Source organism: Puntigrus tetrazona, chromosome 25, assembly GCF_018831695.1.
Source record: "Puntigrus tetrazona isolate hp1 chromosome 25, ASM1883169v1, whole genome shotgun sequence".
NCBI classification, from domain to species: domain Eukaryota; kingdom Metazoa; phylum Chordata; class Actinopteri; order Cypriniformes; family Cyprinidae; genus Puntigrus; species Puntigrus tetrazona.
Window position 1 is genome coordinate 8,045,821 of NC_056723.1, and position 27,418 is coordinate 8,073,238.

At 37.5% G+C, this 27,418-nt stretch overlaps 3 protein-coding genes across 5 annotated transcripts in view; all 3 read right to left on the minus strand.

The window, feature by feature from the left end:
- Positions 1 to 14,956, minus strand: part of si:ch211-266k8.4 (USP6 N-terminal-like protein) — a 44,808-nt gene extending 29,852 nt beyond the window's left edge. For all 3 annotated transcript variants that reach the window (XM_043227564.1, XM_043227563.1, XM_043227562.1), the window contains exons 1-10: positions 14,739 to 14,956; positions 14,539 to 14,626; positions 14,067 to 14,174; positions 13,810 to 13,981; positions 12,547 to 12,672; positions 12,140 to 12,263; positions 11,925 to 11,994; positions 10,538 to 10,652; positions 10,263 to 10,380; positions 7,714 to 7,826 (exon numbers count right to left, since the gene is read on the minus strand). In XM_043227564.1, the coding sequence (XP_043083499.1) occupies positions 7,714 to 7,826; positions 10,263 to 10,380; positions 10,538 to 10,652; positions 11,925 to 11,994; positions 12,140 to 12,263; positions 12,547 to 12,672; positions 13,810 to 13,981; positions 14,067 to 14,174; positions 14,539 to 14,626; positions 14,739 to 14,872 (1,168 nt within the window). In that variant the 5' untranslated portion in view covers positions 14,873 to 14,956. The remainder of the gene's footprint in view (positions 1 to 7,713; positions 7,827 to 10,262; positions 10,381 to 10,537; positions 10,653 to 11,924; positions 11,995 to 12,139; positions 12,264 to 12,546; positions 12,673 to 13,809; positions 13,982 to 14,066; positions 14,175 to 14,538; positions 14,627 to 14,738) is intronic.
- Positions 14,957 to 16,257: 1,301 nt separating this feature from the next.
- LOC122331270 (suppressor APC domain-containing protein 1-like) lies at positions 16,258 to 17,156 on the minus strand. Its single transcript, XM_043228835.1, has 3 exons — positions 17,079 to 17,156; positions 16,404 to 16,550; positions 16,258 to 16,332 (listed from the first exon to the last, which is right to left on the minus strand). The coding sequence occupies exons 1-3, from the start codon at positions 17,154 to 17,156 to the stop codon at positions 16,258 to 16,260; spliced, it is 300 nt and encodes a 99-aa protein (XP_043084770.1).
- Positions 17,109 to 27,050, minus strand: smc1b (structural maintenance of chromosomes 1B). Its single transcript, XM_043228837.1, has 25 exons — positions 26,942 to 27,050; positions 26,025 to 26,213; positions 25,834 to 25,946; positions 25,547 to 25,750; positions 25,234 to 25,472; positions 24,191 to 24,449; positions 23,753 to 23,893; positions 23,498 to 23,580; positions 23,106 to 23,313; positions 22,048 to 22,233; positions 21,749 to 21,934; positions 21,503 to 21,649; positions 21,121 to 21,258; positions 20,917 to 21,033; positions 20,726 to 20,832; positions 20,474 to 20,609; positions 20,187 to 20,332; positions 19,942 to 20,095; positions 19,729 to 19,824; positions 19,490 to 19,646; positions 18,837 to 18,991; positions 18,598 to 18,749; positions 18,420 to 18,489; positions 18,221 to 18,331; positions 17,109 to 17,703 (listed from the first exon to the last, which is right to left on the minus strand). Exons 1-25 carry the CDS (start codon positions 27,048 to 27,050, stop codon positions 17,608 to 17,610), a joined length of 3,699 nt encoding a protein of 1,232 aa, XP_043084772.1. The 3' UTR covers positions 17,109 to 17,607.
- Between the last annotated feature and the right edge of the window lie 368 nt (positions 27,051 to 27,418).

Genomic DNA, 27,418 nt, shown 5'->3' on the forward strand with positions numbered 1-27,418 from the left:
AAAACGTCAAATTGTTATGCACGGGGCTTGTGCTTATGCAGTGATGTTTTATATCACATGTTGGTAGTTTCTGTTTATTGATGTCAACGCTGCAGAAATTGCCTTGCGAAGGGACAAATAAAGTGTGGTAACACCCATAAATATCGCCTAATAACCCTGACGCAGCAACTGAATAGTTAGATATCAGATTGAAGTATGTCAAATATTGTGAAGCTCTTCTTTTCAAGAGCCTTATGCAACAAATCACATTACTGCGGCAGATCAGACCTGCTACCGTCACAATCTGCTTGTGCATGTCATGTTTGGTTGAGTGCCGGGCTGCAGGTCAGCATGGATCAGCAGCGGCAGCATATTCCTGCTCTGAAACTGATATCTGCCACTTCCTCTGACGCACAAAGAGCAACAATGTTGGCCTGACAACCAGTAACCATGGCGTCTGTGCACAGGAACTCTGCAAGAACAAGATTAAACCTGAAGTATCCTTCTGGACGCCAGTTCCCAATTCATAAAGACTGTGTCTCTCGTAATAAAAGTACAAAATGAGAATGAACTATGTAAAAATATAAAAGAAACAGTATAGTATAGTATAGTACAAGGGGTTTTAAACTAATTAAAAATCGACATTGTATGACTTAACTTGGATTATTTTAAAACTCTGAATGTTAATTTTAAGGATAAGATTTTTTTTTAAGAACTTCCACTTTAAATTTTAGAATAATCGGTGTAGTTTCCTTTTGAACCCCATGACATATAATCATCATAATAAGCTCAATAAGATAAAATAAAAATCCATTGGCACAAACAGCTTAAAATTCGCAAATTTAAATGAAATAAATCTAATAAACAATACACACAAATATATACACACAAAAATTCAGAAAATCTGATTGTCAACACTAATGTTGTTTACGGTGTTCATTAGAGTGGAAATATTTTCACAAGCTTCATAATTATCCTTAAATCATGCTCATGGAAGAGGCGTGAACATGCAGGATGTCTTATCAGTGTCCAAAATCCAGCTTCAAAGCTTCCTGTTCCCATAATTTCCCATTAAAACTCCCATAACTCACTACCATTACACCCGGAGGGAGGAGGTTCTAAGTTCTCATGCTCCAGAAAAATGTTTTAATAATAAAAAGTTTATTATTCCTTTATTTCCGCTACCTTCATACCTAGGGGCCCAGTATATCTTTGTCTGATTTCCCGGATACCCTCTAGCAAACAACACACATATAACAGCGTCCAAACAAAACCCGCAAGAATCAGCTTTCAATTTGACTAAGTTATTTAGAGTAACACGCACGCAGTTTGCATACGCCGAAATATTATGCCGCAGGAAAACAGATAACAGAGTCTAACAATGCCAATAGTAAAAGTCCTGAGATGGAGCCAAGGAACACAATAGGTTATGCATGTGAATACAAAGGAAATGGGCTGACTTTTGAACTTGCAGTCAAACAATCCATCACAATATATAAAACTCTTAAGTAAAGAGACCACCACTTAAAACATTTAAGATTAAAAGACCTGCACCTCTACAAAGTAAAGGTAACGTGCTGGTGATTAAACTACTGTAATGTCCTGCTTTCCCTTTGATGAGATTTATGGTACAGCCGTGGGACATGTGATTACAGGAGGACATGTGGATTACAGGAGGTCATAAAAAATAGGATGGGTGGATTTAAAAAAAGACATAAAGAAAAAAAAAAAAAGAAAAAAAAACCACCTCATCTACAAGCTCACCTAAAAGTGACATTTCTCTCTCTCAATTCTTCTGGAAAAGGTAAGGATTGAAAAAAAAATACTAATAATAAAATAAAGAAAATATTTACTGATAAACCATCCGTTTCTGACAGAATGTCAACAAAGATATATCAGATATATATATGAAGCATATATATATACTAAATATATATATATATATAGAAACATCAATATATATATATATATATATATATATATATATATATATATATATATACATACACACACACACACACATATACACACACACACACACAAAAATAAATTTAAAAATATTATTTTATATGTTTTACACGAATTATGAATTTTTATATACACACACAGGCTCCTATTTTTGTTTTACTTCACTCTGCTTTTAGTTTTCAAAGCATGTTTTTTCAAAGCCAGGTAAGAAGGTCACGAAAGGGCACAAAGAAGGATTTGTGGAGGGAGGCCCACTACCGCATTGTGCTTTCCGGCCATCAGTCAGGCCTGAATCATCTTTGAAAGATCGTCATCTATCAAACCCTCAGCAATATCAATCACTGCAGGGTCAAAATGCAAAGGCGGGTCAAAAAAGAAACACTTGATGCGGGTCTTTCATTTGAAGTCACTAACCGTGGCTTTCTTGGACGGCACTCAAGAGATGAAGAGAATGGATTCAGCAGTGGAGGAGGGTGAGGATAACAGCACACTTTAAATGTTTGTTTCTAGCCTCAAGTTGAATGCATTTGCAGCAAGTTGATAAAAAAATAATTAAGGAATGATTCAATTTACCAGTATAGTAATTAAAAGATGATATCTGCTTATATATTCATTTTATGAATAGATCTAAGAGCATTCAATAAGCTAATGACCTGTTGATACTGAGCTTAGACTCATATCTAGGGGTCAACTTTAATGGGCCTTTAAGCCTGATTGCAGGTCAGGGGCCAAACAGTGACTTGAGGAACATGGAGAAAATGTGCTGGAGAACATTTTTCTTGTATATTGTACAACTAGTCAAACGACACACAGACTGATTAATTAAAATAATTGCAAACATTGGCATATCAGTATTTGTATGGTTTCATATGAACGTCACTGCTTTGAAACGAATGGACACAGTTACAAAAGTCTGGAGCTTCTTTCAATAACTGTACTTTGAGATGAACAAGCCCTTGATAGTTTTAATAGAAGGGTACAAAAATATCCCAATGGAACTGAGTCACAGTAGAATAAACCAACTAAAGTCCAGTGTAGCGTGTCTGTTAATTCCTCTGCGGTTTGGCTTTTTCCTTCACTTTAAATTACTAGGTTGTTATACATTTGACTGTCAAGTTGCGTCCCAGATTCATAAATTCAAACGGAAACTGATAAAAACAGGGTTTTACTTTCAACATTTGGAAAAGACAAAAAAAAATGTAACCGGTTTCCCATTCCCCAAAAACCCACCTTAAAATAACATTGCTTTTAGTACATCTGTAGTTTAAAAAACAAACAAACAAAAAAAAAAAAAAACACATTCGCTTTTTGATCACTGAAAATGTGTACAATTTAACAATTTACCCCTGGAGGCATATTGAGATCCCAATATCTCTGAAACCAAACAATAGAGGGCCTTACAAGTGAAGATGCCAAAAATCTTAATTTTGACTTTTTAAATTACAGGCCTGAAAACTTTTGAGTAAAAACAGTTGTGCGGTTTCTAAATTTATGAATGGTCACCATTGGCACATAATGCAACACGGATAGCTAAAGTCCTCATATTTTACAGACCTACTAATCTCTGTGTAGCAATAATATGATGCTGCCATCTTTCTGAAGTCATTTTTAACACTCTGTAATTTGGCTCTGAATGTCAGGTGAAAACTGAGACAGAATGACCCTATTCTCTCATTTAGCAAAGACTAAGACCGTAACACATGGAAACAACCTTCAATCACCTCAAGATAAACCGCTAAGAATCAACCAATACAAGTTCAGGAGACACATGAAATGGTCCAAACTGGAAGTCCAACTGGATGATGGGTGGCCTGAAACTGGCGACCCAGGAAAGCCTTCAGTCATTAGTGGATTTATAACCAACATAAGGCTCTACTCAAGAGAGTCAGAAGAATTTCACCTTGCTGACCTGCTTAAGCCAGGCCCTAAGCTGCGGTGCAGTCTTTTGACTAAACGCAATGAAGCCATCTCTTCACGCTCATCAACTGTGTGCCTCCCAGAATGGAACGGCTTGTGTTGGTCATTGTGTGTTTCACATCTTCTGAACAAGCACTGGGCGGTTATTTGATTAAGCCGGTCCGGCGGGAGCACTCGGGTTACAGAAAATATTAGCCTTCAGCAGAACATGCTCGGGGACAGAACAGTCAAACGCAATGAACGGCTGACTTAATCAGCTCATTTTACAGGATTAGAGGCAAAATGGCTGACTATTGTGTTTGCTCAGGCACAGAGCCCTGCTCAAGGTGACCAGAGAAGCAGATTCACAGCTAAAATACAATATAAACCGTTTTAATAGCCGTTTTATTATTCTTTAGTCAGCACTGTACCAACCTAAGGGCCAGAGTCACCGTCAAGGGTCCCACTTAGTTTCTCTATGGTATTGCATACTTGTTGGCATTGCAGTTGTTCAAAGCTCAACAAGTCTGAATAGAAAGTAATTATAGAAAGTTATTTTTGTTTTCTTTGCGCACAAAACATTCTCAAAGATTAAAAAAAAAACACTGACGTCACATTGAATATTTTAACAACATTTTAACTACCTTTCTGGACCTTGAACATGTCAGTCGTGTTACTGTCTATGCCGGGTCAGAAAACTCTGGTATTTTATCAAAAATATCTTTCCAAACCCATAAGTATTTAAATCACAGATATTTTTGTGGGGTGAACTTTCCCTTTAAATGTCTCATATGACAATTAGTAGTTAAAAATACAGTTAAAAGCTTTGGGTCATTAAGATCTTTTTTATATTTTTGAAAGAAGTCTTTCCATTTATTTAATCAAAGAGTGCAGGGAAAAAAAACAATTTTCAGTTTGAATATTTTTTTAAATGCATTTCATTTCCGAGATGATAAAGCAGCATCATTACTTCAGTCTTTAGTCTCAATCATTATAATATGCTAATTTGCTTCTCTAGAAACATTTCTTATTTGTCATACTGTTACTTTTGATCAATTCAATGCGTGCTGAATCCAAAAACTTGCTTTTCCAAAAAAGGTCAACTTACTTGCCCCAAACATACAGTGTACATGAATGCATACATAAAATGTACAATTTTAGTAACTATTGAATATATATTTTACATATTGAATTTAATTGCACCTGCAAAAAGCAGCTGAGTCACTGCACCACACAGGGCAGGGAAAAAATCACAGCCATGCACCACAGAGCTGAGATAGCAGCACACCTCAGGATTCTGCCAACACACTCTCAAGCAAAATACAGTCCTGCTCTCAGGGCAACAAACACCTTTCTGTACTGCACTCTCCCGTGGGATCCTATACAGCAATCATCAATGATGTCTATTCCGCAATATTCACAACAAATTAATTTGTTCTTCCAAGCTATAAAGCTTGGCTTTCAAACAGGGATACAGACTTAAAGTGGCAGTTCACCCAAAAATGAAATTCTGTCAAAAATGGTTTCAAACACGTAAGACCTTCGTTCATCATTGGAGCACAAATGAAGATATTCTGAAGGAAATCGAAGCGCTTTATGACCCTGCACAGACGTCAATGAAGCAAACATGTTCAAGGCCCAGAAAGGTAATAAGGACATTGTTCAAAGAGTCCATGTGACATCAGTTCAACCGTAATTTTATGTAGCTCTTTGGAGGCAAAGAAAAAAAATGTTTTGTTTTCTAAAGTGTCAGTTAACACGCATTCACAAAAAGTACCATGATGTAGCTTCATAACGGATTACAAATCACAGCAAATCTAATGAACTCATGCTTCTTGTTACTACTACTACTAAAGCAAATGTCAAAATACCTTCAGGCAGGTATGAAGTCATAGACAGGTGTGCTAAAAACCTAATAAACATACAATCTTTTTAAAGACACAGACCACTAAAAAACTCTTCAGTCAACAGTAAGTCAGCTGTGGTCGTTCTGTGGTTTCCTGACATCCAGATGTTTCCCAAACAGACCTTCCATGGAAGCTCAGGTGCACTGAGAGAAGCCTCTATGAGTCAGTTCTCATTACCTTGTTAAAAGGTGGACAGAGAGGGCTGACGGCCCCCCGGATGACTCACAATGACTCACAGAGCTACGGATGACAGATTCATACTGTAGAAATCACTGCTGGGCCTTTCAATTACACCAGGGCCCCCCAAAAAACAGCTCCAGCATGCACAGCCACCCTCAGGGAATTTCTTTGTCGTTAAAAGCAGATGAGTCACGGCCGCCAGACAGAGAAGTGCCCATTGAGCGACTAACGCTACTGTAAATCACCGGTGTACCTTAAATAAATCAGAAGTTGTAAAAGAGCGATAAGAAAAGTAATGCCAGAGACTGCTAGTAACAAGAGAGAAACCCGATGCTTCCAGTGTAGGCAGAAAGCAATAGAATATGGAGGTTTTTCAGCAGGAATAGAAAGTGTTCGGTCCTCAGGCTAAGATAGTGGCAAGGATGGTGATTTTAGTTGGGGTTAGTAGTTATCTAAAGGTGATTAATAAGTAAGAGAAAACTAATTAAAGCTTTTTTCATAAGGTGGAATGTTAATTTAAAGTTAAAGTACAAAAAAGTGACACTGACTAAAAAAAACTTAAGTAAAAGCTTAAAAGGTTACTCCACCCCAAAATAAAATATATTATCATTCATCATTTACCCCCATGTCTTTCCAAATCTGTAAAAGCGTTCATTTCCAGAAAACAATTTATGATATTTTGGATGAAAACTGGGAGGCTTGTGACTGTTCCATTGACTGTCAAGTAAATAACATTGTCAAGGTGCTGAAAAGAATAAAAGAATAGTCAAAATAGTCCATCTGCCATCAGTGGTTCAATCTGAATGTTACGAAGCGACAAGAATAATTTTTGCATGCAAAGAAAACAAAAATCTGCAGATGCTCTGCAGAATTGTTCTACAGTGACTTAGAGACACAGATGAAATGAACTGTTAAATAAAAGGTGTGATTTTTATTTTTGGGGGTACAAAAAGTATTTTAGTCACTTAATACAATTCAGATTGAACCACTGATGGCAGATGGACTATTTTTGACAATGTCTTCCATACTTTTCTGGGCGTTGATCATTACTTGGCAATCAAAAGGAAAGTCAAAAGACTTCGGTTTTCATATATTATATCTAAAGAAGACTAAAAGACTAAACGGTATTCCAATATTAGGTAGAACATCAAGACATGGTAAACCTATATAATTAACTATGTATATAAAAATTAAATACTTTATAAACCATTATTGTGTGAAAACACTGAAACCTGCATTAGTACACAAGGTCTGTTGTTGAGCCTATTGTTGCTGAACTCAAAGATAGCATCCAGCCTGAGCACACTTAAGAGTGTGCTTTGTACACCCAGGCATGGCATCTTCCCCTGGGTCTAACATGAGATGCAGCTGACATTTTGTTCACTAAAAGCTAGCACTTACGGGCTCATCCAGTCAAAAGCATCCCTGTTATTGGTCCACTAACAGACTCTGATGACCGAAGAGATTGAGTCACCAGTCTGTCCCTATCTTGTGTCTCTGTCAGCCCATTACACTTGACCCTTAGTCCTGAACCCAGCGTCTTGCTTACAGCACAGTAGACTGCTGGGACACATGGGACAACATACTGTACTAAAGGTGGGCTCATATGTACACTAAACAAACAACCGGGACAAAGGAGGAGGCCTTATGTAAGGGGGGCTGGAATGTCTGTGCATGTTTGGATGAGGAGAACAAACGTATTCATTGTTGCAATTGACTGAATGTTGTAAGCTGTCCTTGCATGCTCTGATGTTTAATGGTGGGATTGTGGGTATGTGTTTACCTTCATCCTGACCGCCACTGGCCTCCTCCAAGACTAGGCGGTTCATGCAGTTGATTTCCCAATCCTGAACATCAGTGTTCCAGAGGGCTGGGATCAGGACACGATGATGGGAACTGGACACAGTCACACAAAAATAGTTTTATATTTTCCACAAGCTTGTTAGGAAAAAACTAACCAACAGAGGTTTTCAAACAGGAAACCACAAGAGGATTCTAGATACAAACACACACACACACACACACACACATACATATATAAAAGTATATACACAATAATACATTTTAATACATTAGAAATATTTTATATTTCACTTACTATTACAAATAATACCAACACTTTTTAAGAAGACAAATACATAAAATGTTGTGTGTAATTAAGCATAAAAGTTTACAAACTTTCCAGATAAGTTTCTTTCCCTTGCTATTTAAAACACATTATCCCTGTGAAAGCACCCCTCCTAGCAGAAATAAACCTTGCCTGCCTGTGCTTAATGTCACAGTGAGTTACATAAGCTCTAAAATGGCCTTGTCAGGGAAAAAGTGGTGCACAAACGATCTGTCAAGACTTAGCAGTGGGCAACACGTCAACTGGACTAAATAGGAGGAGGGGTCCTGTATTGTAAAAGAGTGCAAGGACACCCCAGTCCCTTTTATGAAGACCTGACATTGTTCACAGTCTCCGGTGACGGGTGATGGACAACCACATCACTGTGGAGACCAAAGAGCCAGCTAGCAGTGACGTCAAACAAATCGCCCTGATTTAATTACATAACACAAGCTGTAGAAATTAGTCATCACAGCTATGAAAAAAAAAAGGTTTAAAGCGGCTTCCCAGCTTTTTATTTTTGAGGCGAAGCTACATGCTTCTTGTCTTTTCACCTCTTCTTTCCGTTTCCCTCTTTGGCCTCCTAAACGAGGCGACCGCTTCGTTCTCAGACAGCTCAGTTCTCTGCCTAGCAAAACTCTGATACTCTGAATCAGAGGGGAGCATTTAGGCTTGACCTTGTCGGCACTGCTGTCGTGCCAGGCGAGCAACGTGAACCCGTTCCCTGATGTGTAGGAGCTTTGTGCTGACTGCCATCTGCATGTCAATGCCAAATATCCCCTTTGAAACTGGCAAATGGCTTCGTTTGCCCTTATAATCCTGTAAAGTGGCTGACAAAGTGCATGGATGTTGTTGTTTTTTGGGGGGGGGGTTTCACCACGCCACAACAAATTGTTTTTAAATGTAAATCGAAGATCTGTACAAAAAGGTGAGTTTTATTTGTGCACATAAATACAAAAGAATTCTGGATCACATGGTCAAGGATTCTGGCATGAGACGCGGCTGAATAAACGGCGGCCATAGAAACAATTTAACAGCTTAACGACACGGCCGGGCTTCATGTGTCTTTGAGTTCTGCTGCACTAATGAAAGAAGTACTCATGGCCACATCTCCATGGCGACATCATCAATTCAACATATCCACCATCATACGAAAGCCACTGATTTCTATCAGAAGTTTACGTCAGCATTTTTTTTTCTCTTTTCCCATTTCCAGCGTTTCTTTTTATAAACATAATATTCCTCGAACTGACAGACTCGGACGTCTTTCTTTTACTGTTGCGATGATGAGGGAGACATTTTAATGAATCTGCTCGGCTTCACTTGACACATCAAAAAGGGATTTTATTTGAACCCGTTGCTCACTGTTTTAGCTCGTTCAACTCAGCCATGTTCAAAGAGCAACATGTGCTTCAAGACTACTTCTTGAGGCTTTAAATGGGGTATGGCCTCATTGACAAAGCCTTGATGCTACCAATCACTTAATGAGCAGGCCAGGTCCTCGAGCATTCAAAAGAATCGCTCAGCTGTGTCCTGCATCACCATCAATTTAACCACGATCACAGCTAACAATGACACTACAAGTTTGGCTTCTCGGGACATTAACAGTGCAATAGTCTTAGCTTGTTTTTCGGAAGGGAAATGGTCTAAATCTATCTATACCTGTTAAAAAAAAAAAACAAATGTTATAACCTTTAAGTGTTGATGAAAGCCTATAATACGATGCACTCGCTCCCTCAGATAACTACAGCCTTCCCAATGACAGACAAAACACTCCATCTCCGTCACACACTAGTCAAAAACCTTGTTAACTCGATTTGAGCTTGATTTTCATATAAATTTCAAATGCAATTGCGGTGTTTTCAGTGTCCGACGTCTTGTTAAATGAGGACAAACACACGAAAAAAAAAAAAACTCCTAAGACTATTTTAAGACAAAATTAAATACATTAAGTTGTTTTATGCATTCAAATAATTAGACATGCTAAAACACAGAATTTGACAATTAAAACAAATATGGTGAGAAAAAGTTTTCATAGGGCCCTAAACATGTAATGTTTGTTAAACTTAATACATTTATGTGAACATTTGAAGTAATTATACATGCTTCCTGATTAAAAAAAAAAGAACAATTTAACTAATAAAAAGGACTTTCACTCACACACACACACACACACAGAAGTTTTTTTTCTTTTTAGCTGAAACAAATCATATCAGTGCACTCACATGTCCACAGGCACTCGCAGCAGAACGGGCAAAACTGTGGCCTCCTCATTCATGTTCATGATGCGAGACTCCAGCTGCAGGATGATGGTGAGCCCGGTGCGAAATACCGCCTGCAGACCTGTAAAATACATAAGAAAACAATCATTTTCTCTGCTGTTTAGTGATATAAATATAGGCCCATTAATGACACATTTCGCCTCTAATAAGCAAACATGCCAGTTTGACACGTGAGGGGCTTATTGTTCTAGAACAAACAGGATAAAGGGGTTTAATACCATGCAGCATGATAAGATCCCAAATGGCCAATACCGAGTCCCAACACGGCAGTGAGGTGAAGAGAGTGAGAAACCACTGCATGATGAAATGTAGAGAAGACACCCCAAGAGTCTCCTACCAAGAGACAACAACACACTCCTGTCAGCATCTACAAACAGGTATTTCACACAAATAAACAAATTAATTCATAAGTACACATTTTAAGCTTAAACGCTACACTCTCACACTGTAATTTAACGAAAAAGCGACTGGCACATTTTTAATAAACTTTTGGGTTTTTCACACTAGAAAAAAAGGCATTTAGGATTTTAGGATCACGAGTGAGATGAGATTTTTTAACTATGTTTTAGGTACGTTGCTGCACTTTGCTCTCTTTGAGAGTTAACAGCATCATCTTTTCTCCTGTGCTGTGGACTTCTAGCTCAGTTTTTCAGACAGCTGCGCTGAGTCAACACACAACGAGAAGGAAATCCCTCAAGAGTTCACCAAGCTGCACAAATGCTCTGAGGGGGCGGACAGCCACCACTATAAAAAAACAGAAGAGCTCATTTGAAAGCCCTCAGGAAACGGTCTATAAGACACAGTGACAAATCTGTGAGGGGCACTAAATGTGAAAGGTTTCTCGAGAGAAAGCCATAAACTCTAGAGAACCAAGACATTTTAACCACTGTTTGTAATGTAGCACGCGTCTGTTGTTATATTTAGAAATGTTCCTGATGAGAGTTGAGGCCAGAGTTTAAGATCCCTTTCTTAGTTTAGTGGGACTTGGTTTCAGAGAAAGTGCAAAGGAAAAAGATGGTTCTGCTGTTATGAAGGTTTGCTGGGATGCCGATCCAAGTGCTGCTTTCATTAAAGCAAAAAATATATATAATTGATATATAATTTGGTAGATTACATTACAAAACTAACATAATTTAGGTTACTAATTTTAGGTTGTTTTCTGACTAGTTTTACATTAAGCAAAGAGGGAATTTTTATATATATATATATATATATATATATATATATATATATATATATATATATATATATATATATATATATATATATATATATATATATAATTTATTAAAAATGCATTAAACAAAATCTCAGTTTCAGGTTCCCCAACTTGGCTTAATGGACAGATTGTAATATGAGTGAAAAAAATAATAATTGAATAAATAAAAAAAAACACTTGAAAGCTTAAAATTTTAACATTTTAATTATATTCATACGAACCACTAAATGACACTGAACATGTTATTAAATTCATGTAGATATTTAATGTAAGATACTTCTCGACTCTCAGTATAAATGTACATAGATTATATACACACACACACACACACACACACATTTATAACAAAAAAATAAAAAAAAAAAAAAGTACACCCTAATTCTCACCAAGTGCTGGAAGAGCAGAGGTTTCCTGTGCTTTAAGAGCTGATGAAAAACCAAAGCTTGATGCTGAATCCTAAAAAGAAAATAAAAACATCAGCCAAATTTGTATTCATTTATCTATCAACAGCTCTGTCAACAGATTTCTTTAGTGTAACTTGAGTATGCTTTTGTAAAATGAGTGTTTGTTTATGTATTTCATGTGCAGCTGGAGGTCTTACTTTTTCAGGGAAGAATCAAAGAGCTCTGAGAGATACTTGGGCTTCTCTAACAGAGCAACCAGAGCCCAGAAAGCCTCTTCCTCAGACAGGATCATCAGGAGCACAGCAGCTATATAGGACATCCCTGAGCAAAAACACAAAGCTTGAGGCATCACATACTCCCATTATGACCTGAATGTCAAGGGCAAACTAACTCAATTAGCTCCCCAGAAAAAAAACGCAAACAAAATTATGACCATGACACGCAATAGCAACAAGACAGCACTTGACTGCCCTCTTGAGACCGAATCTCACTATTTACTGAAGTTAAAAATGTGCGACAGAACCAGCGAAAGCAAGATGCAAAGTTCAAGAAGATCTCAGTAATGCCAGTGAACTCATTAGTGGGAGTAAAGGCAGCTCATTACCTTGTACGTATCCGATCTGGGGATTAAATCGGGCATATGCGGTAAGAACTCGGAAAAGTTTGGCCTGGCCCTCAATAGCCTCCGGACGGTCCCCCATCAGAGTGCGGTGGGTCGGAAATGACCTTCCTATATAGACAAATATGAGACTATATGAACTACTAAAATATTTTAAACCTAATATACAAAAAGCTCCACAAAGATCACAAAAAAAGTCAAACAAAGGATGGTAATAACATAAAAAAGTTACTTTTTAGTTAAAGTTAAAGAATTATTTCAGGCTTTTGCAGCTCAAAAAATTGTTCCAGCAACACCAAAGATATAAATTTGATTCCCAGTGCCTTGGTGCACTTCGGGTTAAAGTGTAGGCCAGATGCATTAATGTCCAAGTCCATGCCCAAGAATAGAGGGAAAGTGTATTTGTAGCGCCCCCACGTGGTTTTGAGAATACTGGCCAAATTCAAACAAAAACACCTCATCTGTGCCAAAATTACTTTCACACGAAAGTCCTATTCTTTCAAAATTTAGGCAGTCTAGTATTAAGAAAAAAAAAAAAAAGTAAAAAAAAAAATACTTAAAAATATATGCATACATTTCAAATCATTAACGTTTTATAAATTACTTGCCAAAATGCACAAAATAAATATATACACACATACGCAAAGAAATATATATATGAAGAATTTATTAACCGTTGCTAATAAACATTTTCAAAACTACATTTGGTTTTTGTTGTCTTTTATGGTGTTAGTTAGCTGTATTTTTTGTTATTTAAAACCTAACTGCAGTTTGATTGAGATTAATTGGAACATTGTTAAAAAATGAAAATCTGTTTCTGCAAATGAAATCTTCATTTATTACTTTTAAACCTTTTCTACTAAAACAAACCATAAAACAAAAATGGTAACAAGCACAAACTGCTTTTTATATTGATAACAGGAGCAATTATTAATAAATGAGAAGCAAAATGTGAATATCGAACACTAAATGAGTTTTTGAAAAATTATGATTATACAGGACAATTATAGCAGGATAATAGCTGCTAAAAAAACAGCTTTGCCAGAGGAATATATGACAATAATTAAAATAGAAAACAGGTATTTTACATGTTAATAATAATACAAAATATTATTAACAAGTTTTTTTTTTAACCCAATATACTTTCATTAGTTACTTCATTTTTTTATAAATCAATTAAAATATTCATATTAATGTAAATAAAAGCAAAATATTAAATGTCAGCGTTCAACCAAAGGCCCAACTCACGCAGGTCGAGGGCGATCTGTTTGAAGAGCGTGAGATCGGCTCTGGGGAGGTCCGATGCCTGTCCGCTGCTGATCTCGTTCTCCGTGTCCACCAGAGAGTCTATAGTGGGGAGGATGCTGTACTCGCTGACTCCGAGATCCACCAGAGGTTTACGGATCTCAGCCTGACACGCCTGAGGCAAACCATCCAAAGGGGTTACTGCGAGGGGAAACGGGTTTGCATAGTGGTAAAAATGCATGCATTTGACGGGGTTGCACCTCATAATCAAAAGAGCTGGCGGTTCTGAGACTGTCGATATTTAGGAGGCATCTCCAAACCCGTCCACGTATTGCTGGAGGAATACCAATGCGAATGAACCTCTCGATCTGAAATCAGGAAAAAGGAAAACGATGGAGAAATTATGCAAACAATTGTGAACGCATTGCTGGGCCAAATGCATCATTTCAAATAATTTTTTTCTAAATCAATGAGCTGAAATTGGGTTTGGACACGTAATTAAGTTAATAAAGTCAACAATTAATGTAATTTGCCGAGCAGAAGTTTTGCTGTAAAACATTAAAGTCATTAATTCCGATACCAGAACTGTTTTATAGTATATGTGTTTCTCTAAAAACAAGATATTCAATGTAAAACACCTAAAACATATTAAATATATCTGTTTCTGTGAAGGTAAATTAAGTTCTCAGTGGTCTGCTCAAGCTCTAGAGTTGCACAGAGGGACATGCACACCTGATTTCTGCAGATGAAACTGGATCCGTTCCAGTAAGTGAGAAATTCACACAGTTCCTTCACTTTGACTGGGTTAGGCTGAGGATAACTGAGGAAACACGGTTAAAGCATGCACACGCCGCACAGCATTCACTTGAACTGATTTGTTTAGGGAAGCGAGCTGAACTCCGACCTCGTATATTAGCGTTAGTAACATTTACCTGTAGTCATGGCATCGGTGTTGGAGTTTCTTGTCTCTTTTCTTACCGAGAGCAAAGCCGAACTCATCGAAGCCCACCGAGCTGCTGCTGCTCCGCCGCGACGCGTTGCTCGCGCTGCTCGCTCTCCTCAACATGATTCTCGCGCAATCAGCTCGAGTTCATCCTCGACGCGCGTCTTTTCATGGGCGCACTGTACACCCTAACCGACGCTTGAACTCAGCGCCAAGACCGGCACAATGAGACCGCTCTTCAAAATAAAAGTCTCGACACATAGCGTGAGCCAGTCGCAAAAGCGTAGCATAAATCATATTTAATTTGACAGTGAAATTAAATAAGATATACAATATAAATAAGGTATACAATAAGATGTATTACACGAAGACTTTCCTATGATGATCCACAGAAAAATTAACTATTAGGGTTGTTTTGGGTTTTTTTACAGTCCACTGGGTGGCTGAAGATAATTTTATAAAATATCTTCACTGATTTAAATTATATTACATTTATATAAATGAACAATGAAATGCTTAATGATATAAGCGACATATTTGATCTAATAAATCACGAATATTATATATACAGCAAAGCATGTAACATCTTTAACCTGTTATTATAGACAGACATGACTTGGAAAAACGGCAGTTTTATATTTAAAATAAATGCATGAAGTGGTATTTTAAACTGTACAATGAACTACGTTTGTTAAAATGTGCTGTCATACCATCTTTCAGCTCCAGGAGACACTATAAAGCATGCAGGCTGTTCTCCCCAGCTAAAGTAAGATGAGGCCTATTCTGTGGCTTAAACCATGAAAAGGTTTTCAGAAGTCTTGCTGCAGGAGACACTGAATCACATGGCTGCAATCTGAGCAGAGCGATGGGAAAGAGGGGAAAATGTGGTTATAACCTTTAACCTTTGAGTATAACCTCCACGTCACACTCAGAAGTAAATGCCGTGCCTTAAACAAAGACATTGTTTGATAAATTAGCTTAAAAGTAGTCTGATAACACACACACAGATGCTGGTGTTCTCACATGATCTTACTTTATTGCATGCATAAAGTTGTCACTGCAAAAATAAGTGTTTTGCCTTTTTAAGTCAACAGTACCAAAACCGTGTGGTTGTTATATTCAGTCGATTCATTCAAACTAAAAGGTCAAATCAAGTGCATTAAATTCTTAAAACATTCAAAGCAGTGTTTAAGTTGTATGTAATTTTTTGGAAAGTTCCCTTTATTGCACAAAATTATTTCAATCCGCTCAGAATAACATTCTGCAACAAAATACGGGAAAACGCACGCAGTACAGAAAAGAACATCAATACAAACTGCTCGTCAAAAACGAGCAAGAGAGCGCTGACGCCCTTCAGTACCTGACAAAAAGAGACCACGTTCAAAACTAAATTCAATGGCTTTGCCACCTAAAAGTGACAATGAAGAGTGACACAAATGTTTTACAGGAACATGGTGCACACTATTGTTAAATAACCTTCTGTTGCAGGAACAATGGGATTCCTGGAGTCACAAAAGATTCTTCAAGGTCCTGTTCACTCGGTTAATCTGAGCCAATAAAAGGGTGGGGGTGTCTGGAAACACCTGATGCATAGAAGATACATCAAACACAAAGTAGGTATTATATAAAACATAAATGTTGATACACAACTCACTTTTTTCATCTCTCCTTTGCTGAATTTGTCTGGCACTTCCGCGTCATTATCTAGGTTAGAACATAACTTCTCTCGCACCTGCTCTAAAGCCTGCAATCCCATCCACAGAAGATCCTTTTCCCTCTCCAAGTCCTTCAGCTTCTTGACCTGCAGATTAAACTCATGCTTTTATATATTAATACGTAAAAAAAAAAAAAAAAAAAAAAAAAAAAAAAAAAAAAGGTTTGGGAGTTTTTTGCATGATTATCAGCGACGATATTAGTGTTTGTTTCCATAGCTGCCTCAAAAAAAGTGTTCACAATTGAGTTGTGCAGACTAAACAAAATAAAAATAGATCACAACGCGTGTGTTAAGTAGCTGTGAACTTTGAATATTCCCCTCAGAGCTGGACAGGAATGTCGTGATGAACTGTGATAGTTGACGTCTGTGAATATGAGAATAGTTGGTTTGAAAGAAATACTGATGCAAATTTAACTCTACTTTCAAAAGTAGAGATTACAAACTTAATATACCATTTAAACTGGTACATACGTTGACGAATTTGTCCTTGTCACCCTTTCTAATGTGCTTAGTTCATCTAACAACATATACGGTCACTTCGGTCACTGTATCACTTCAACTAAAAGCATAACCCAAAAACATTACAAATAAGCAAACAAGCAAAAACAAACTAACCCAGAGGAAGAAACGCAACGCATCCAGACTGGTAGGACTGTTCCTGAGAGGGACGATGACCACGGTGTAAGATGCCATTGGAGTTGCTAAGGAAAGCAAAGCTTTATAGTTCAGGAGACAAGAAGAGAAGCAGGGACAATGAAAGTGAGAATAGAACAACAGAGGCTGATGTTTTGCTGTAACCCCACCCTAGTGACAGAGACAGGTCAAAGTGTACAGTTTGCACAACTACTAAAAGAATGAGTCTTCACCGATGCAAACATTAAAACTGTATTAAAATCACTTTCCACACTGAACTGGCATTTAACAATAACACATAAAACACTTTAAGTTGCATCACAGAACAACCTCTTAAACATTCAAATGTCAATACAAAACCATGTAAAAAACAACAACAGCTCAAATCTGTTTAACGATGAGATCTTTAGGTAATTGAATTTAACAGTTAAACATTCAATCTTTTAGATATTTTAAGTGATTTTAACTTTATCAATTCATATTTTATGCTTTATTATCAGCCGTCCACCCATCATTTGTTCTTCTCTCTGTCTGTGGCGTTCTCGTCATTGAGTGGGTATGGTGTGAGGTCCAGGGTGAGCAGACGGCTAAACATGCAGTCATCAAACTAGCAAAAAAAAAAAATACAAATTTAAATGGGAGGTGCATGACAACTTATTCAGACAATTAAGATCTGAATAAGTTGTGTAAAAAAACCTTTTAAATAAATGCTGAAAATGTAACTTTGCCAGAGGAATAAAACATGCATATTACATTTTACTGTCTGTTTTAATCATAAAAGACTTTCTGCAAAAACTAATTTTTTCTACAAACAAACTTTCAAACTGTAGTGTGACTTAATTTGTGTTGTAGCTGTTGTTTGTCATTTTGGTCAGAATCTAGCACAAACTGAATGGTAACTATTATTCCAAAATATAAAAAAACTGAAATGTGTAAAATGAGCAGGTATGTCGAAACCTTTGATAAATATTGTAAATACTAACTGTGTCAAAACATGGTACATTTCTTTATATCTGTATTTCGTTTTGAGTCCACTACTATATGAATGAACTCAAAGGTAATAAACATGGTTTCTAAATTTGAGTGATAAAACTGATGTGATACAGAGCATTATATATGTATACCATTGAATAGACTCCAAGAAGAGCGTCTGCCCGCGAGTAGAACTCCTCCTTCAGGGAGATTACAATGATCTGGCAGCTCTCTCTGGACATCATCCGGAAAAACCCTGTAACCTGCATGGAAACCAATGTCTTTGCATCAAGGCAGAATATCAGGACAGCACTTTTTTCTTCTTCTTTTTTAAATTGAGCCTGGTCTTACCTTGCCAATATTTGTGTTGTCCAGGGCAGCATCCACCTCATCCAGCACAAAGAAGGGGGCAGGACGAAAGCTAAAAATGGAAGATGATGTTTAAAGTTTTTTACAACAGCAGTTTGTCTATTTATAGTAAGATATTACTTTACAAGAAATCTATCAATGGGTTTAAGTGTTTTTTCACCTGTGAATAGCAAAGACCAAAGCGAGAGCGGCGATGGCTTTCTCTCCTCCTGACAGGTTGTCCATGGCCATGAATCGTTTACCAGGAGCCACGCAGTTATAGTTGATGCCATCCAGGTAGGGTTCATTTGGATTCTCAGCGCTTAGAATTGCCTAAAGAACATGTGCATACAAAGAAAGTCTTACACAACAATAAAATGAATGAACAAGTTACTGAATAAATAGGAGTCAGGTTTTTACCTGAGCACTGGAGTTCCTGCAGAGTTTCTTGTAGATCTGGTCAATGATGACAGACACGTGTTCAAAGCACTGGCTGAAGAGATTGAAGCGTTTGGACTTCACTTGCTCAAACTCCTGACTGCATTTCTTAGTGGTGTGTGTGCTGGTCTCAAATGCTGATTTATAGAGGGTTTAGGATTATTAAGGGGTAAAAGCATACAAACATGATCATGGTTTTATGTCAATGATGGATGTTACGACAACAAACTTAAAATCAAAGCTGAAATGGGGATTGTGCAATTGATAACACTTCACCAAATTCATATAAATAAAATAAAATCTTAATAAAATCGAAAGACATTATTCTGAGAAGATAAAATTATTCTGGCTTTTCAGTGAACGACGGCTCTGTGTAGGAAATACCGCTCCATCTGAAAGTATGTGAAAATACCCCATTTAATAACATGTTTTTACTTCAAACACTTGATTGATGTTAGGAAGTGAGTTTGAAATAAATCCTCCTGTGAGATGAGGCTTCTTACACAGCTTAAGGCATGCAAAATATTTCATAGTATTGCATTATTACATATACACCATTATTTTAATTATAATTAAATTATAATATAATTATAATTATAATAAAACTTAAAAACTTGCATATATTTGTCCCTTACCATCCATGACTTCCCGAAAGCTGTCCTTAACCTCTCTGATCTTTTCTAGAGCTTTCAGGTTGGGAGCTCTGGACATCATGATCATGGACTCCAAAGAGGAGATGCCATCTTTAAGCTTCTCCAACTCAGCTTCCACTTCACTCTCTTCACCGAGGGTCTACGTACATGATAAAATGCAAATCAGCACTCCCACAAAAGAATAACTGCTGTAAATGACAGTTTTAGCGTCATGTTTTCACCTTAAGTCCACTGTCCAGTGTTGAATAGTCAAACACCATCTGTGCCTCTCGTTCATAAATGTCCAGAGTGCTGATGCTCTGAGACTCTGAGTCCAGCTGCAATAAAGTCAACAATGAATGTAACAAAGAATAAAAAAGTTAAGAATAACAAAACAATAACAGGGAATAATCTGTGCAGCCTTGCTTCAAGTAGACTTGACCCTCTGTTTACACCTTTATGTCACTGATGTCATCTAGAGCTCCAGAGATCAGTGTCAACGGGAGGCCGTCTATCTTACAGGCCAGCAGCAGGTTGTGTTTGCTCAGTCTTAGTTGCTCCAGAGACGCCTCTGCACAGATCGTTTCCTTCTGAAGCTTCACCAACACCCTTTGGACAAACACAAGCAATACAAATCGATATGAATAAAATCAACAGTGGTCAAAGCATTGTTTTGAAAAACAATCATTATCATGCCCACTTGGAATTCTCCTGGAGGCCTTTAAGAGTCTTGTCAAGCTCCATCTTGGCCTCTTTAACTAAAATTGTCTTTTCTGACAGCTGGTTGTTCAAGGCGATCAGATTTGATTGCGTCTCCTCCACAGCTATCAAAAGTCTGTCTTCCACCTGGTGGAGATTTGGGAAACAGACAGTAGTACTTCGAATACAAAGAGTACAAAAAAACAACAGCAAAACCCAAACATCCAGTCCAACATAATGCAATTTCCAGTTGTTTCTCTGAAAATAAAGTGAAATAAACAAATTTGCCTTTTTCAAGCTGATAACAAGGCTCTCCTCTTTTTCTATGGTCTCTGTCTTCATCTGTTTGATAAGTTTCTCCATCTGAGCCTGTTCATACTCTATCTGGGTACTCAGACGGGTATGCTGGGACTCAAACTCTAGGCTGCACAATCAGGAGATTTAAGATAGAATAAGTTTGCATTATAAATCATGCTATATTGTATAAACTCATTAACATGTCCACAGATGTATTATGGACAGGCTCTATTTGTGTCTTACCGTTTTTTCTCGATTTCCTGCTGCATTCGGAGATAATCCTGCTCATACTCACGGATGTTAGCCACACCGATCTCTGCGCAGAAATCCGCAAACACAACATCCTCCAACTAAGATGAAAGAAAAACAGAGCCGCGTATGAAGATAATTACTTAGTATTAACTATATTTGATGTTACACTTAAATGAAATGACCTGATGAATTTTGTCTCTGATGGCCTTCATCTCATTATCCTTCAGTTCTACACTCTCAGTCTGTATCTCAATCTGGGCCTCGAGGTTGGACAGCTCACTTCTGAGTTTGGAAATCTCCTGAAGTTCACACACACACACACACACAGCTTACATAAGAGTATCAGAGCATGAAAAACACATAGAGAGAAAGAGAGTGTGACTTGCAGCCTGACAAGCTGGGATGCTCTTCTTGCGTATGGAGTCCAGTTCTGAGTTGGAGTATTTGAGTCGAGTCTGGTTTCCCTGAGACTGAGCCCTGATCTGCGTTAAATCCACTTCCTTGCGCTTCAGCTTTATCAGGGCCTGCACATAAAATCAACAACATTAGCATACATTATATTACAACAAAGTGAAAGTTATAAATCTATTCCATACTATTAAGAATTGTTAGGAAAGGTCCAAATATTGCTCTATACAACAGCTGCATAAACTTAAAACACATGCTGACTAGCAGCTACTTTGTTCTGCAGAGCAATGAGAAATATGTAGTTTTTTTTAACAGCATATCTGCTGTCACAAATTTCTATTGGTAATCCAAGACACTTACACGCAATTCAGATGACAGCTGATCTTTCTCTTCCTTTAGTTTGTTCATATCTTTCTCCTCCCAGCGTCGAGCTTTACAGCGCAAGTCCAAAGTTCCCCCTGAAATCACCCCAGACTTGCGGAACAAGGTGCCATCAAGAGCCACTGTCTAAAAAGACATTTTACACGCGTAACATGTCACAGAAGGATCAATAACAGTCAATATTATTGGCCCAAAAATGGTGTTGATCTGGAGGCATGCACTCACCTGAAGGCGCTCAGGGCCGTCAAAAGCAATGTGACGGGCATCTTTCAGATTCTCACAAACCAAGGAGTTCCCACACACATACTGGATCACCCTCTTAAGCTGAGGGGCATTTTGAGCGCACTGAACCACATCCACCACTAACTTGGCTGCCTGCACTTCCCTCAGACGCTCGTTCAGAGGCCGCACCTGATGCACATGATGCACAATAGAAAAGATGCTGCAACCGTTTGAAACTACTTAATATAAATAAAAATAAAAGCTAAATTACTCATGTTGAAGGGCTTTTACTGATCACTCACATCTATGTAGTCAATTGGAAGGAATGTCTCCGGTTCGGCTCTTTCTTCTTTCAGAAACCGGATGCAGTCATGAGCTACTTTCGCAGATGTGACAACAATAGCGTTCATATTCTTGCCAAACACCTTGGTGACAGCGACCTGGTATTTCTTGTGGATGGGCTGGCACAAATCCACTAGACGGCCGTACTGAAAAAAAGTCAAGAAACCAGCAGCATTTATTTTTGATCCAATGGCAAAAGGTGCATAAAATTATAACATCTGTAGCTGAGGTGTACCACAATTCAAAGACTTCAGGCAGCAGGATGAGTTCTTTTTAATGTTTAAATTTAATGTTAAAGATTTTTCATGTGTTAGTAATCAGCGTCTGCATTCAGTTTCTGATATTCCTGTTATACAGTATTTTAGCATAAACAATAGAGAGTCAACAATATAGTTTTGTCCTGGGTTCAATAAATACCTTGTTTTTTTAACCACTTGTTTTTTTTACTTGAAACTCAAGTACACTTATGTACACTGCATAAAGACTTTGACTATCATGCAGAAAATCCACATGAATTACAGAAGACATAGAGCTCAAAACACTCAACATAGCCTTAATTGCAGGATAAAATACATTTCAGCGTCTTTCTGTGATAGGAAGCTATCGGATCAGGACAGAAGTTATTTCCAAAAATCATCTGATGTTGTGGGGGACATTATAAATGTTCTCTTTTGTTGGACTACAGGTTTAGACACACTCTACAATACAAGTCATTACAAGGGCAGATGCTTGATGTGTTGCTTTTACAGATGATGCATTTCCTCATTTCAGCACACAGACTCACAAACAGAGGCAAAGAGAAATAAAACACAATAAAACACTACGCGTAGACAGAGGTGTTTTTGCGTAATTTAGAGTGACAAATCGTATCAGTTTTTGAGCATAGCTCATGAATAGCCACTGTGCAAAATGTGCACAGGTTGCCAGGTCTGGAAATTGGTCACATTATACATGTCAGCTAACAGATCTAATATGCTTAATTGATTTAGGGATCTGTGTATGTTGATTGCTCCAGTACCACTGTATCAGGATAAAGTCTCCTGAGGCTTTCCAGGACCTCATCACGCCTCTGCTGTCGTCGGTTCTCATGGCTGTCCAGACGAGCGTTCTGCAGCTTCGTCAGCACTTGGGCGAGCTCCTCATTCACCTCCTCCATTCGCACCAGACCACTCGCCAGCTCCTCTGCCAGTTGCTCCTCCTGATGTCGCTGCTCCTCAAGAACTTTTCTTAAAAAAAAAAGAAAGAAAAAATAAAAGTAAAAGAATGTGACTTCAACAGCTTTACTGAACAATAATAATTAAAAAAAACAATTAAGTTACTGCAATATTCTGTCAATTAAAAAAAAACAACTTGCTACAATGTCCAAGATTTCAGCTCTTATTAATGCAGCGGTACATTTGGTAGTCAAACCTAGTAGCATTGACAAACTCCTCCAGCTTCTCTGCCCTTCTGCTGAAATCTTCCATCCGAGTCTGTGAGTGTTTAATATTTGCCTGCAAACAATCATTTATGTCCTAAAATTAACGACACCTAAGGCCATTTTCCTTTTTATTTGGCTTCCTTATATATCATTTATGTATCTTTATGATGTGAAAGAAATGTTTTATATATATATATATATATATCTTTATCTCTTCATGATGTGGCAGAAAAACTGAAGCCTACCCGTATCTCACTTTTCCTCCTCAAGTCAAACTGGAGCTTCTCAGAGTCCGCTTTTACCTCCCAGTGAAGCTTCTCTGCACTTTGATTTAGTACAGCTCCCTTTTTCCTTGCCAGCTCTTTGAGTTCCTTATACTGTTCCATCTGCATCAAGACAGTGTTTAAAAAGTATATAAAATAATGAGATGTTTTACAGTCAACCTAAACCCTAACATTTCAAATGAAAACTGTTTCTACTATTAAAACACTTCTACTCTGCTGATACAATCAATGCCATGTCAATGAGAAAGAAAAACGATTAACCTGTCGTGTCACTTTTTACAACTCAATACAACCTCGAGTGATAAAATTCAGTCCCTCTCCACTTCAGTGATTATTATTTTCCACTGCAATTATGTTGTTTTTGTAGATAGATCCCATTTACGAAACATTTATTGTAACCTGGCTCTCCTCTAGCTGCACTTTAGCTCCTCTTTGAGCCGCCTCTTCCTCCATCTGACTTTCAGAGGCCCTCCAAGCCCTCTCCAGCTCAGTCAGCTCACTCTTCAGCTCCTGCAGCTCCTGCTCCTTTTTGGCTTGCTGACTTTGATTCTTCTGAAGCGATCTGCGCGCCTCCTCCACTTTTTGCTCACGGTGGGAGGTGTTCACTTTAGCTTTGATGTACTTAGGCCTCTGCTGATTGAGAATCTGTTCCTGAGATCTAGGAGAAACATTATGCAGTGAGACTAATAAATATAGAGCAGGTAAAATAGGTATAGAACATGTCACCATTTTTCTCAGAAAATATATTCATGAAGGACATGAAGAAAGGGAAGTGCAAAAAGCCACAGAAAGCCAAGACACTAGCAGATATATACCAGAATGATGGAAGATGAATGCAAGACAATGATCCCAAACGTAGCAAAAAAAAACAAACTGCTAGAATGGCAGAGCTAATCACCTGAGTTGAATACAATAGGAAATAAGAATTAAAGACCAGAGTTTATAGATCCTTCAGATCCTGTTTGTATGAAAGAATGGGCCAAAATCACACCCGATCAATGCACGCAACTATTCATACATGAGGCGTCTTAAAGCAGTCGTTACCAACAAAGTCTTTATTTCACATAACTATTTCTGAACTTATTTGTTTCATTTGAATGTATGGATTATTTTGGTTATCAGCATCAGGTGAAAATTTAATGTCAACAGCATGTTTAGACATACATTTACTGTGAAAAACGGTGACACGTTCAATGCTTATTTTACTCTCTGTAATTATATACTAATATATTTTATTACAGTTATTAACTAAAATATACAATACAGATCTATATTTAATTTGTCTGTGTGCGTGTGTGCATGTGTACATATCAAATGTTTAATAATAAGTTTAAATGTAAATACATTAAAAAAAGAAATATCAATTGTTTAAATTTACATGCTTTCATTTAAATTTTATTTCATAGACATCGGCGGTCAAAATGCATTGGCGGTGACTTAACCTGATCTCTTTCTCCAACTGCTGAAGTTCTCGATTCAGACGCCCATGTTCTCTCTTCTGAGCCTTCACCGTTAGTTCGTAGGCGTCCAGGCTGTTCTTCTGCCGCGCTGAGGCATCCTGCACGTCCCTCAGTGATTCTGACTGTGCGTCTATCCTTTTCTCGTTGTGGAAAAGCTGAAAGAGGGTCAGCTGGAGTTTGTTTTCTCTGTGTTCATCCACCAGTGCCTGATATTTTTCCGCCTGACACGAAAGAGACGAACACATTGTCCAAAAATGTAAACATTTTGACATCTGACAGGTCTTTAGTTTAATACCTCAGTCTTATCTTTGAAGACTTGTTTCTTCTCAGCTGTAGCTGCTTTCTTCCTGTTAAAGTGGAACTGGGTGTCCTCTTTGGCTTTCTGCAGGGCCGCCAGCTTGGCATCATACTCGGTGTTCAGCTCTCCAGAGCTGCTGATTCGTTCAAACATCTTTGTTCGTTCTTTGGCATTCATCATGGCAATTGACTCCACAGCACCCTGGTGATCAGTAGTAAAATAAATAATAACATTATAAATGATGATAAAGACAGATAACCAAAGGATAGAGCATTTTTGCTCACCTGATACACCAGACAATTCTTAGCTTTCACTACAACGCCAATCTTCTCCAGCTCTCCAGTGTACTTCGCCAAAGTGAGCTGTTTACCATTCACACGATACTCAGAAGATTCCCCTGTTAAGAATGGATCGTGCCAACAGAAAGCAATTCAACTTCGTCTATATGTTTTAGCCCTCTCTCAATCACACTCACCTGAAATGCGCCTGCTGAAGATCATTTCTTCATTATTGTCTCCACAGTATATCATGCTGACGCTGGCGAAGGTGGATGAGGGTCTGCCGATGTGGGCACCGTGGATGAGTTCTCTGGTGTGCTTGACACGAAGATTTACTGCTCTCTCTCCCATCACAAATCCAAGAGCATCCATGACGTTAGATTTGCCTAGAGAAAAAAAGAATACAAGAAAAATTATTGTCAATAATCAGTACATTCTGTTGAAGAAGTTGATGAACTTGAAAAAATCATCATGATTCATATTTTTACTGCTGTTACACTTAAAAAAACTGTGTTGGTACCATGGTACATATACATTTTCAGACGCAAAAGTCATCTTGGTGAAAAATTGGTGAATGTTTTCCACAGTTATGTTCAAGTACTTTTTTTTACTTCAAATGCGCTGAAATACCACCCCTAAGCCACTGAGAAGTCCCGGTAACTTAACTTACATAGAAACCTATACAAAATAGACAAAGAAATAAAATTCTTAAAGAAAAACTCCAAGATTTCAGTAATAACGTACTGTTTTTTTATATGCCTGATGTTTCTTAAACGGCTTTGCAACGCAAAACAACGTTTTGGCGCCATTAATATTATTAAAATACATTTAATGGCAGTCTTTTTCATTCAGTATCATTAGATATGCCAAAATCTATTCAAAATAATAACGGGAAGCAAGGAAAATTAATAGACAGGTAATGACGAATAAAAGTAACATTGAATATATTTCCCATTTTTCTTCAAAAGTGTATGTAGTACGTTAGCCACCTAAAAAATGTAACTTAGATTAGTTAGAAAACTTACTAATAAGTTTATGAAGTTTAGGCTAGCGATATACAGTAAGTTTAATAAGATTAGGTTCGCCACGTAAATTAGCTTAATTACCAACTTACCTGATCCATTAGTGCCAATTATGCAATTAAACCTTTTAAATGGGCCAATAGTTTGTTTTCCTCGCCAGGACTTGAAATTTTCAACGTCTAACTGCTTTAAGAAACCCATGTTTGATTCGAGGACGATATCTCTTTTAACGTTATTCAAAGGGAGCTGCTGACAGGAGAGAGAAAAAAAAAAGCGAAGGCGGGAAAACTGCGTTTTATGTTGAATCTGCCGATTCGAAAATCAAATATTTTTATATTTTTTATTTTTAAATATAATTCTTACAAAAGTAAATCTATTATTTGTATCAATTTTAAATATCATAAATATTAATCTAGGATTAATTCAATATGAACAAGTATGTTCATTCAAGTAATTCATAAATGTAGGTTAAGTGCGAAGGCATATTTTGATATGTATTATCCCAAATATTAAATAGAAATAATATCTCAAACGACGATCTCAATATACGTTGCAAAGAAATCATAAAA

Coding starts and splice junctions, on each gene's coding strand:
- LOC122331270 (XM_043228835.1), bottom strand. CDS start 17,156: ATGGCATCTTACACCGTGGTCATCGTCCCTCTCAGGAACAGTCCTACC. Junction 16,551..17,078: donor CGTTGCGTTTCTTCCTCTGG/GTTAGTTTGTTT, acceptor TTTAATCTGCAG/GTCAAGAAGCTGAAGGACTT. Junction 16,333..16,403: donor GCAAAGGAGAGATGAAAAAA/GTGAGTTGTGTA, acceptor TCTATGCATCAG/GTGTTTCCAGACACCCCCAC.
- smc1b (XM_043228837.1), bottom strand. CDS start 27,050: ATGGGTTTCTTAAAGCAGTTAGACGTTGAAAATTTCAAGTCCTGGCGA. Junction 18,332..18,419: donor ACAACACAAATATTGGCAAG/GTAAGACCAGGC, acceptor GTTTCCATGCAG/GTTACAGGGTTTTTCCGGAT. Junction 17,704..18,220: donor TTCTTGGAGTCTATTCAATG/GTATACATATAT, acceptor TTTTTTTGCTAG/TTTGATGACTGCATGTTTAG.